This window comes from Gopherus evgoodei, chromosome 20 (assembly GCF_007399415.2).
Source record: "Gopherus evgoodei ecotype Sinaloan lineage chromosome 20, rGopEvg1_v1.p, whole genome shotgun sequence".
NCBI lineage: Eukaryota > Metazoa > Chordata > Testudines > Testudinidae > Gopherus > Gopherus evgoodei.
Window position 1 is genome coordinate 11,183,300 of NC_044341.1, and position 12,759 is coordinate 11,196,058.

At 44.6% G+C, this 12,759-nt stretch overlaps 1 protein-coding gene across 5 annotated transcripts in view; it reads left to right on the forward strand.

Annotated features, from left to right (window-relative positions):
• LOC115637739 (protein FAM76A) overlaps positions 1-12,759 on the forward strand; it is a 62,106-nt gene that overhangs the window by 3,213 nt on the left and 46,134 nt on the right. For 3 of the 5 annotated variants that reach the window (XM_030539302.1, XM_030539298.1, XM_030539299.1), the window contains exons 5-9: positions 852-1,009; positions 2,208-2,294; positions 2,992-3,123; positions 10,192-10,327; positions 11,418-11,519. In XM_030539302.1, the coding sequence (XP_030395162.1) occupies positions 852-1,009; positions 2,208-2,294; positions 2,992-3,123; positions 10,192-10,327; positions 11,418-11,519 (615 nt within the window). The remainder of the gene's footprint in view (positions 1-851; positions 1,010-2,207; positions 2,295-2,991; positions 3,124-10,191; positions 10,328-11,417; positions 11,520-12,759) is intronic. The other 2 variants (XM_030539303.1, XM_030539300.1) reach the window with 1 other exon arrangement.

Here is a 12,759-nt window from a genome sequence, read left to right on the forward strand (position 1 = left end):
TGAGTGTAGATGCTCACACAAGTGAAAAGGGACTCCACTCCAGAATGGATGGTAGAGGTAAAGGGAACTGTACATACTGTGAATTGTCCCAAAGTTAAGCATATGCATAAGTCTTTGTGGATTTAACATGAGCCCCTGGCCTACAGTTTTGGATGCTATATAAATAGTTCCCACCATCTGGACAAAGGCCCTTTAGAGCAATAGTTTTCAACTGGTGGTCCGTGGACCTGTTGGTGTTGGCAGACCATGTCTAGTCCTTAAGGGATCCACAAAAGGTAATTGTTATCATAGGACAGTGGTTCTCAGCTTGTGGGGTCTGCGGACCCCTGGGTGTCTGCAGAATATGTCTTAAGATTTCCAAAGGGATCCGCACCTCCGTTCAAATTTTTTTAGGGGTCCATAAATGAAAAAAGGTTGAAAACCACTGGCATAGAGTATTCATGTTCGGGTTTCCCAAAGCATGTGCCTTGGAGGTCCAGGTGTTGAGCTTTGTGTTTATAAAAACATAAACTGCACAGGATGTGATTTCATACTCTATAATGTCATGGGGAACATGCGATATAAACAAGCCAGGAAGTGTCAGTTCAGAACAGATGGTAGCTATGCCAAGTTTTTATCACTGTGACTCTGCTGGCCGCAGTGACAGTGGGTGAATGCAGTCAACACCCTTTCTAATCACATCAGGGACCCCTCGAGTCACTGCTTGTGTGTTGTTTGAGACTGCATACCTTGTGTCTGTAAATCCTGAGGATGGTTGATCTGAAGTTGCCATCAGGCTACTTGTCTACTCTGTGCTTGGGATGTGGGGAGGAAGCAAGATAAAATCCTCTGACTCCTACCTTGCCTTTCAGGTGGATGGGAAGCTGCTGTGCTGGCTGTGTACATTGTCCTACAAACGGGTCCTACAGAAAACCAAAGAGCAACGCAAACATCTAAGCAGCTCTTCGCGGACGAGCCTGCAAGAGAAGGAGCAGTTCAGCAGGCTCAGCAGTGGCAGCCACTACAACAGGTAACTTGCATGTAAATGCTGCATATTTGCTCCATTCTAGCACTTTCCTCCCACTGGAGGGCTGAGTGTTTCAAACTCATCAGACCCACTTCCAACAGAAGTGGGAGAAGTGTCTTGAACCTCACTACAGCGTAACCGTGGTGACTTTTAACATTGTTATGCTCTTTTTTCGTAAAGCCTAGATAATTCTGACTTGATGACTATGCAGACCCAGTAGTTCTGACCTAAACTCCTGATAATGTGACAACTCTGTAGTGAGATCTGTTTTATAGAATATTTACTGACATTATGCTGTTTTCTCAAATAATGAAAGCTAAACTGCATTTGTCAAATGAATGACAGAAGTGCATTAACTCATTCAGTAGCCTTGCTCTTCCAGGTGACCGAAACTAGGGTAGAAAAAAGTGAAATGACTTGTCCCAGATGACACAGCAAATCAGTTGGCAGAGCTTGGACTCCTGACTTGACCACTAGACATGTTTCCCCAGCATTCAGAATTGACTGATTCAGATCAAACACTGCAGCTGAGATCTCCTAGGAGACTCTTGGTGATGTTCCCTAGTTTACCTCAGCAGCAGCCCCCAGATGTGCATTCTCAGTGGGGACTTGGGATGCGCTGATTGGGGAAGATATCCTTTTCTGTGTATTGCAGAGTCTATTACAGTTCTTGTTGATTTTGGGTCAACTTAGATTTATTTTAAAATATATGGTTTTGAACATAGAATGGTCATGTGCCTAGAGGTTTGATTGGCACATTGTATAAAATAAACTCTAGTTTCTCTTTAAGGAATGATCTTTTATCTGGCCATTGCTGTGCTTGGCGCGCTCTTCTCTCTAAGCTTGTTGTGTGGGTGTGCTTTAGTGGGAGATGATAATGGCAGAGGCCCTGGAGGTTTTTCGCCTTCCTCTGCAGTGTGGGGCACGGGTCACTTGCTGGAGGATTCTCTGCAGCTTTAGGTCTTCAAACCACAATTTGATGACTTCAATAACTCAGACATAGGTTAGGGGTTTGTTACAGGAGTGAGTGGGTGAGATTCTGTGGCCTGCAGGAGGACAGACTAGATGATCATAACGGTCCCTTCTGACCTTAAAGTCTATGAGTCTATATTTATCTGTGCCTCTTTCTTGTTTCCAGACAGTCTCTGATTCACAGGCCTTTTAGGTTCTGACATGTATCTTCATTGTTTTTCCTTCATAGCCAGAAAACCTTATCCACCTCCTCTATTCAGAACGAAATTCCAAAGAAGAAACCCAAGTTTGAGGCCATATCAGCCAACGGTGACAGGTGAGCCAGTTGGTTGGGGAAGATGCCAGTGGGTGGTCTCATTTAAGTTTGTGTAAGAGAGAATTCAGTGCAACTAGCAGGATGCTTATATGATAGAATGGGGCTCTCAAACATTGGGACTGCAAGGGCTGCATTAGCAGCTTTCTGGGACCCCACAGGCCAAGCCTACCTGGCACCTAAATGTATGCTTGACAATCAAAAGATGCCCCGTGTTTGTACCTACTAGAAACTGCTTATTGGTTGAGTTCACCAGCAATTACAACCTGCAGCCTGGATCAGCTTTATCCTCACCCTGCAGTGACAGGGGGAGGGTGGCCACAGGCTGCATGATGGGGCTCTGGTCTGCAATTTGGGGTCTCCTGGGCTAGAACGGTATCTGTTAGAATAAAAGCTAGGCTGCAGTCAGAATAAAGAATAGAATGCAGGGAGACAATCATTAGATGAGAGACTATAGATAGAAATCTTATCTCCCCCCTGTCCTGGGGGAGGGAAAGTGATAGACAGCTTCCTCTGAACACAGTGGATCCGATTGTGCCACTGCTATATGCGTGCAGCTCCCATTGACATCAGAGCTTGCATGCAGCAGAAGCCGCAGAACGGACCTCACTAGCTGTATAAGGAGAGAGTGAGATGGATTTTTTTTTTACACTCTTGTACATGCATATTTTCATTCCTCCCTTTCCTCTCTGATTCTCAGCGTTCCTTCCTCTCCCGAGATGCTTTGCCCCCCTACCCAGAGTGCCCCGTCCGTGTTGGTGCAGTGGGCTGCTTCCCAACAGAGTCCCGGTGCCCATCATTATCCTGTTTCTCAAGGCACTGACGTCCTGAAGTGAGATCACCTATCGTTTTCTCCCACCCCCGGTTGCCCTCCTGCCCTGGGAATTGTCTCACATGTGGAAACTGTCCCTATCGATGGCTCTTCTTCCAAACTGCATTGAATTGGGAACATAGAGCTCAGCATAGGTTCATTAGTGCTGGAGAGTCTTATTAAGGCTGTTGAAGTCACTGAAAAAGCGCTCACCATCCTTCTCAATTGTTCATCATTTAACTCCAAATCACCTCTGTCCTAAGGACACCTGTTAGCCTGTTGTCTGTGGCTATTGATGTAAGAAATGCCAAAGCATGAAACTGAGTTTAAAGAATTCTTTAGGGTGTAGCTGTTGCACAGTTCTTTAAACTGAGTTTAATGCGGATTGACTGGAGATTGAACACCACCTCCCCCTGGCCAGAGCAGGTACAGCACAAGCAGTAGCGCCGCAAGCTGCCCTCTACCAATACACCTCAACCTTGACCTCTAGGGTGCTCTATTCCATCTTTGGCACCTCTGCTGAGTCTGCCAACTGTGTTGTAGGACAGTGCCACCTGTGATGGTAGAACTTTTAAAATACCTGCTCGCTAGGAACTGGAGTGAGCTCCTTTAATTCATTTCACATAAACTATCTAGCAGCCATTAGCTGGTAACAGGGCTTGCTCACAAGTTACCTGGAAGCAAAAAGGCTCCATGTCCTAATCCATTTAAAAAAAAAATGTAGCAAACGATAAATAATTCAAATTACTTCATTTCAGTTTACTCTTGTACCATATCTTGTTCTCACTTTAAAGCCCTGGTAGGCTATGATCCTCACCACACACTTACTCTAGTTTTAGGGAAATCCCATTAATAAGTTATACGTAATTATAACTACTGCTCCTAAGCTCCAGCAATGGGCTCTGTGTTGTCCAAGACATAAGTTGCAGCCATTTTAAATATGACTCTGTTTCTGTATGGCAACAGTAACACTTAGTGGCTAGTGTAGTTTAATCCTGGGGCTGTAATTCCTTGTAGATGTAAAAAGTCTCATTCTGGAGTATTGATGGTTAATTTGGGGGGGTGAATTCTACTGTGTGGAGAGGCTCACCGCACTAGCAAGAACTGGGCGTAGCGCAGGCTGAAGTTAGGTATCGTCACCACCCAGCTCTGTCAGAGCAACTCAACACTGTCCTGAAGCAAATCCAACCTTCCCGAGTCCCACAACTCTGCCAGGGGATCTCAGTCTCTTCCACTCATGGGTCCCAAAGAGCTCTGATGGTGTGTTCCCCACCTTGACTTGAGCACCTGTTGCTAGTCCAATCCTGAGCCATCTCAAACAGGTGTGCCAGAGCACCTCAATCCTGGCCTGCTGCACCCAGCCCATAGCTTCTCCTGAATAGAGGTACCAAATGTGTCATGGTTCAGGTCAATTGCACCTGTATTCCCCCTCCATGGTTCCTTAAGAGCACCCACTCTAGGCTCCCAACTCCACAGCTCTCACCTCCCTTGGGCAGAGACCCATGTCTTTCTCCTTTCTGACTGGGTTTTGCCAGGCTGCACAGTTCCCTGCCTTCACTCTGATATCCCCAGGAAGCCAGACTGCCTAACCAGGTCATCATCTGCATTTTGCTCGAAGGTGAAAACATTACAGAGAAAACACACTTAGAACAATAAAAAAACCTACATGCATGCTAATGAGCTTACCGTAGATCACTCCCTAGCTCCAGCAGAGTCTCTGGTAAGAGTTTTCCCCATGGTTACAAGTTGATGACAGCCTTAGCTCAGAACTAGCACACTCGTGAATAGTTTAGTCTGTCCTTTCCTTGGGCCTTTGATCTTGAGACTCTGGGAAAAGGTGATCAGCAGACAGTAATCGTCTGCTGGGGCCTAGCTTTAAAAGGCTGGGGTTTTGCACTGTGGTGGTGGGGAATTTGCATTCATCTCCCGCTAGAGATTCCCCTGGCAAACTGCTTGACACTTTGTATTGTCTTGACAAGGACTTTTGACAGTCTTTTGAAGTTCATAACGTTCCTAGGGTTCACATCATCTCTTTCCCCAAGAGAGGTTACATGCAGTCCCAGCCCACGATAATACATCATCTTTGCCTTTAATACAATGGACTCCCAAGTGATTTAAACTTAATTCAATAAGGTTTTTCAAAGATATTGCATGAAATTGCCATATCTGTCTCAATGTGATCTTACGCTATAGACAAATGTTCACAGTGGATTAGGTTAATACACCAACACTCCTTTCACTTGTGACCACCGACAGAGTCCAGTTCCAGGACGTGAAAAGCTAGTCTGCTGGCCACCCCTAGGCCATCTCTTTAGCAGAGAAAGATCAGAAAAACATCTATCTGCTCCTTGTAGGTGAGTTCTAAGACACAAATACGTTCACCCATATTGTCCTGAGGGAATACTGAGCAGCAAATGCTATTAAATAACAATATTCCCATATGAACAAAATTTCTATGCTTATACTTAAAGTACTCAGTTTGCAGGCATGGAGAGGGTGATTTGGGATGAACTGCTTCTGCTTTGATGTAGTTAGTTCAACCTTAGACCAAGCTACTATTTCCATTTAGAAAATATTTGTTTAGGCAGATTTTTCATAGTTCGGAGGAAATGTCTAAGTTATTTTTAGTGTAATTTGAATGTTGACCTTGACTACGTCCCTTTAAACCAGCCTGACTTTAGTAGCAATGTCTCCAAACAACTGAAACATCATCCCTGAGAAAGGCATTAGTTATAGGAAAGGAGTGTCAACCCCAGAATTGGGCCTTCCCTAAAGTGTGCAGGGATCATTGTACCACAGTTTGTATATGTCGGGTATATTTTGGTTGAACTTCTTAAGAGGCACTTTTTTACAAAAAAGTGGGTGTTTGTTTTTCAGTTTTATTTCTAATTTTGTAGCTAATTTTGTAGCTTCCAGTCCTAACTTGACATCAGAGTTTGAGATTCACTCAAGACGGAAAAAACCCCTTCTCTTATTGACATGGCTTTAAAAAAGTACCCTCTGATTTTTTTTTCACCTTGAAGTAATTGCAGAGGCATGTTACAGCAGTTGGACCTCTGAGTACCTGATTGTGCACACAGATCAGGTAGGCAGATGCCCGGCCACTCTGAAATATACTCCCAGTTTGCACCTGCATAATTACCCCCCACTGTCTGTTTCTAGGCACCAAACTCAAGGCTGGTTGAGGCTCTTTTTCAGTTTGGGTCCTCCGTCTTTACTTGTGACTTGCCAATATTTGTTAATGCTGCAATAGGATGAGAACCTCAGGGGGCAGATGGGTCTTTCTTCCAGTCTCCTCTTCTGCCTTAATAAGTACTCTTGCACAGGAGCAAACCAGGGAGTGCAGCATTTCCTGAGTGGGTGGCCATGGGAAGCCTGAATCTCCTGGCAATATTTATTACCTTGGGCTACAGCAGGATTCATGAAACAAACTTGGAACCGTTAGTGATTATCTTTAAGAACTCCTGGAGGACAGATGAGGTCCCAGAGGACTGGAGAAGGGCAAACATAGAACCTATCTTTAAAAAGGGGAACAAAGACCAGGGAATTATAGACCGGTCAGCCTAACTTCAATATCTGAAACAATACTGCAATAAATTATTAAACAATCAGTTTGCAAGCCCCTAGAGGATAATAGGTCGATAAGGAGCAGCCAGCGTGGATTTGTCAAGAGAAAATCATGCCATATCAACCACATTTCCTTCTTTGTCAGAGTTATTGGCCTAGTGGATGGAGGGAAGCAGTAATGTGATATATCTTGATTTTAATGAGGCTTTTGACATAGTCCCACATGACATTATCACACACAAACTAGGGTAGTGGTCTAGATGTAGTTACTATAAGGTGGTTACACGGTTGAAAGGCTGTGCTCAAAGAGTAGTTGGAAGTGGTTCGCTATCAAACTGGGAGAATGTATTTAGTGGGGTCCTGCAAGGGTCTGTCATAGGTCTGGTACTAGTCAATATTTTCATTAATGACTTGGATAATGGAGTATGGATAAAATGTACAGATGGCACTAAACTGGGAGAGGTTGTAAGCGCTTTGGAGGACTGGATTAGAATTCAAAATTACTTTGACAAGTTGGAGAGTTGGTCTGAAATCAATAAGATGAAATTCCATAAAGACCAGCGCAAAGTAGTACTCTGAGGAAGAAAAAATGAGATGCACAATTACAAAATGGGGAATAACCGGGTCGGTGGTAGTACTGCTGAAAAGGATTCAGCAATTATAGTGGCTCACAAAATGAATGAGTCAACAATGTGATGCGGCTGTGAAAAATGCTAATATTATTCTGGGGTGTATTAACAGGAGTATTGTATGTAAGACATGGGAGGTAATTGTCCCACTCAACTCAGCGCTGGTGAGACCTCAGCTGGAGCACTCTGTCTGTTTCTAGGTGCCACACTTTGGGAAAGATGTGGACAAACAGGAGAGAGTCCAGAGGAGAGGAACAAAAACGATAAGAGGTTTAAAAAACCTGACCTGTGAGAAAAGGTTAAAAAAAATTGAGCATGTTTAGTCTTGAGAAAAGAAGACTAAAGGGGGATCTGAAAACGGTCTTCAAATATGTTAAGGGCTGTTATAAAAATAGTTCTCCAGGTCCACTGAAGGTAGGACAAAAAGTAATGGGCTTAATCCACAGCAAGGGAGATTAAGGTGAGATATTAGGAAAAACTTTGTAGTGATAAGGATAGTTAAGCACTGGAATAGACTTCTGAAAGAGGTTGTGGAATCTTTGTCATCGGACACTTTAAAGATCAGGTTCGATCTTTCGGGATGGTTTATGTTTCCTTGCTCCTGCCTCAGAACAGGGGGCTGCACTTGATGACCTCTCAAGGTCCCTTCCAGTCCTGCTGTTCTAAGATTCCATGAGCCCCTCGTGGCCAAGGAATGGAGTATGATAGGCAAGGACTTGCTTGTAAACTGGCAATTCAGGGAAGAAACTTGGCTCTCCCTCCACAGAGAGTATCTTAGTTTTTGCTCTCCTCTGCTCCCTCTCTCCCCCAGCATGTCTATGTGGTGTGTGGAGCTCTGAAGCTCTTGTTCAGAGAGTGGAGATGCTCAGAGTGACATTACTGCATTGTGCATGTGTATAAAAGTGCTGGAGGCTGCTTTGCTTCCCTCGCTCCAATCTGGTACCTGGGTGGCGCATTGCAGAGAAGTAGCCCGTTACCATGTTATGGGATGCAGGTTCTCGTTTGGGATGGCTGCCTACAACGGTCGATAGGCGAGCAGTTTTAAGAACAGGGAGTCTCCTCTACTGCGTGTGCAAGAGCCATCTCTATACTCAGAAATTACATTGTGCTGGAACACGTATTAACTAACACGATGTTAAATGCTCAGTATAGACAAAGATTGGCTATGTGTGACATTATGGGTTCCACCATAGGGTTAGCCCCAGCCAGCTGACATGCAGTTAAATACATCTTGTCTAGACCAAGCATTCAACATCGTGTTAGTTAATGTGTTCTATGACAATAAGACTCTCTAATGCAGATAAACCCCCACAGACCTGCAGTATTAAACTTCCCTTTCCTCCCTGGTCAGGATTTCTTTCCCATCCCAGCAAGGCTGTCCTGTTACTCTTATGACCTGCACAACTCCATTCATTGAATTTCTCCCCTTGGATTCCTAATAGGGACCCTTCTCCACCACACCACATAAGGGAGGAAAAGCCTTTCTCCATCATGTCCCAGAGATCCTGTCCCATCATTCAAAGTATGTCCAGTTAGATTCTGTCTTTTCATAGTACTGCAGAAACTCCCTTGGGAGGCAGGCAGCAAATATTCTTATTCCTATTTTACAGATGGGGGAGACTGAGGGACAGGTGACGTAACTTGTCTCAGGCCACAGACTGAGTCAGTAACAGTTACATTTATAGTTTGGTGATCCTTGGCCTTCAGGGTACTAGGCCACACTGTATTTGCCTTAGACTCTACCAGTACTTGGTCTGAATGCACAGTCCAAATATATGGTCCAGGTGAGATACTTGCAATATTTATTATTAATTTTCAAATAATTTGTACAGCAGCAATAGCATATAATATTGGGAAACGCTATTCCGTAGCACCAAAGGGTAACTGTTAGACATATTGTAAAGACAAGACTAAACAGAACAGAAGATGGTGGCTAGGTAGATACTTGTGGCAGGGACCATCTCTTTGTTCTGTGTTCGTACAGCGCCTAGCACAACGGGGGGTCTGGTCCACGACTGGGGCTCCTAGGCATTATTCCAATACACACCATAATAAATTTAGCTGCACAGAACATTGGTAGTTCATAGGGAGACTTCCTGCTTTACCAGAGATGGGGAGTGTGTGCCTCTCACTCAAACAAGTTGCCAGCCAGCCGGTTAGATTCATAGTGTCTGACAGCGTGTGAGTGGTATCCCAGAAAGATGTGTATATCTTCCCTTCACTCCTCCTCTCTTCCTGAATAGTCCTTTGATGTGGTAATGAAGCTTTTTCCCAAATCATTGTGCCATGGCTGGAATCAAAATAAAAAAGCCTAGTGCATCTCTTCCTGTTTCCCCGAGATAACTTTGGCTGTAACCTCTGTGAGTTCTTTCTATTGTTTGTTTAAGTTAGAGGGTTAATTTGTTTCTTTTTCTTGTTCCATTGTTTACCAGGGTCCTGATTTGCATTTAGTGAAACGTTCCCCCCCCCCCCGCATGGATTCCCTGTGACCTAAAGAGGGTTCCTAGGTGATTGCATAAAGTTTCATTAATTCATTCATTGCTTTTCCACACCTCTTGGTTTGAAAATGGATTGTCTCCATGCAAGTAAAGGTAGTCTCAGACAGTGGCTAGTGGTTGATAACATTCCTAACAGTCCCCCATCCTTTCTTACTGAACACTTAATATTAAACTCGTCAAGATACAAATTGTATTGCATATCAGGACATCAGCCATCATGCCATGTGACTATCTCTGAATTCCCATGATGTCTGGTTACAAGGTCATAGGTACCTAATGTAGCCTTTGAATGGATGAGGTTATTCAGATGTCACAATGTCATCTGTGAAAGGGCTTCCATGTACTGGTGAGTAGAAGGGTGTGTGATGAGATTCTTTCCCTTCTCTCTCTTTCAGCTTTTCTCCAGACCTCGCCCTGGACTCCCCTGGCACGGACCATTTCGTTATTATTGCCCAGCTGAAGGAAGAAGTGGCCACTCTGAAAAAGATGCTGCACCAGAAGGATCAGATGATCTTGGAGAAAGAGAAGAAGGTACAGCCCTGGACCGCTTCCACACACAAACTGTACAGGGAATTATGAACAACTTACTTAAAGGTCTTTACCTTGCACATTTGTACAGTGTCTGTCTTGTTAGCCTTGTGGAAACCAGCGAACTCTCAAATGGGTGTTGTCTGCAAGCTGGTTAATTTCCAGGGTTAAAGAGCCAGGCACTGTGGCAGGAAGGAAGGTGGCTTTCTGGCTGTTTGGAAGTGGGTGGGCCAGGATTGCAGAGAGGATCAAATTGTGACCATCCACTGCCACACAGTGAACATTACCCCTTTTTCCTTTGCCTTGTTATCTCAGTATGCCCAGCCTTATGTGCAGCCAGTGCCTAACCACTGCTGCAGTCCAAGTAATGGTACTAGGCAGGTAGATTGCATGTGGGGTTGAGTCCAAGAAAGCCCATAGCTCCTCTCTTTGCATAGGGAGAGCAGGCAATGCTCAGACAAGCCTCACTCCCCACTTGTGGTACCCCTACTTTGGCAATCCTGAGTCCCAGGCAGCTCTGCTGATGCACCTCAGCTCTGGCTGCTTTCACAGCATGGTGTGAGAATCATCTTACTGACTCAAAGTATTGCTAAATAATAGTCATACCTTACTTAGCACGCTACAAATGTTAATTAATCCACTCCCAGAAATCCCGTTCTCAAGTGAGTAAGTATCGTTATCTCCATTTGACAGAGAGAGAAACTGAGGCACAGAATGGTTAGTGGCCTACTGATGCCCAGCAGGGCAAAAATGAATACGAGCTATCAGAAGTCAGCCCCTCTGAAAGTTGATTGCACTGAGGTTACGGAAGATGCACCCATGCTGGGGTCCTGCCTGGGTCCCACCTTTGGTATCAGCCTCAGCTCTTGGTGCAAATCCTCTGGCCTGCAGTTGGGCAGTAAATGTTCTGAACCCTCCTTAGCCTACAGGATCTCATTGTTAACCCACATGGTGCCTCTCTGAACATGTTCCTTTCTCCAGGTGGCTTCTACAGAGACATTTTCCAGGGCAGGGCATCTGTTCAGAGTGAAGGAATCTGAACAGTCCCTTTTCTCCTCACTCATCCAAAAGCTGCTTGCTTGTTTCTCCTTAGATCACAGAGCTAAAGGCCGACCTGCAGTACCAGGAATCCCAGATGAGGGCAAAAATGAACCAAATGGAGAAGACACACAAGGAAGTCATGGAGCAGTTACAGGTGATGGCATTTCTATACTAATTTGTTGAGTTGTGATCTTTGCAGGAGTGACTGAGAACACTACGTAGATCAGACACTTCTCAGGCTTCCACTCACACAGCTCTGCTAATGCCTTTCAATCCTGACGTGAAATACTGCCTGTTAGAATAGGACTTGGCCCCCGCTGTGTTCTGCCAGTGCATCGGAATCCTTATAGTCCCCCTTGCTATTCTCTTCCTGGGCTCAGTTTTTTTGTATTGTATGGTTGTATCCTCTGCAAACTGGATGGGAACCATGAAACACATCTTACTTGCTACCAAAGTCAAGCTTGAAGCCAGATGTCAAGACTGTAAGGCCTATTTGTCCACCCACTGCACCACCAAGCTCCTGATTTGATTTATTAGCTCAGTAGCCAAGGAGAACAAAGCCTAACAAACAAAGGGTCGTTCTTTTTGTTGGACTAAATAGATATCATTGTAAAGAGGTCCGTGAGCTTATAGGAAATGTCCATTTTTTATTTTTTTTTTTGGTCAGGCCATGAAAACAGTGTATATCAGCGGGGTAGATTCTCGTCTGCAGTAGGTCAACAGGGAATTGGTTAAAAGAAAGAAATCATATATGGAGTGCAAAGTTCATCTCCTTAATTACTCTGTCTGGCGTTTACAATCAGCTAACGCTCTAGCAATGAAGGGAAAAAAAACAAAGGTGCGGATAAGACACAGCAGAAAATGTTCTTTCCCCATCACCACACGCCCAAGTTAATTATTAGGGTAGGACAGGTTTTTGTAGGTTACAGTTGCTGTCAGAAATCTATCAGTGCTTGTGAGTTCCTGTCCACTATGCAGCTTCATAAGTTGTCTAAGACTATCCCAGGCTTTGAGCAGTCATGTTATGGATGGGGTTGAGACACCTTTTAGAACTGAAAAATTAGGAGACTGGATGGCTTGTGGGGCTGGAAATGGGAGTCAGAGCCCATGATATCTTACGTTGTCTGCTTGAATTTTCCAAAGTGACCCAAAATTGTTCCCCTTTGCAGGCTGTTAAGTGGCCTGTGTAGAGTGAGTTGATATTCTCATTCCAGTTCCTTGTAAACAAATGTTGACACAAACTGGATGCCTTTGTTGGCAGTCTCAGCAGAGAAGCCAAGGGCACCGAACTTCCTTTTATCTCTTGAGACGGTCCCTTCAGATCAGGGCAGAAGCACATCTGTTGGGCACCGTGTGGAGAAACTGGTACTGCCGCAGCTGTACTGTACATGTTC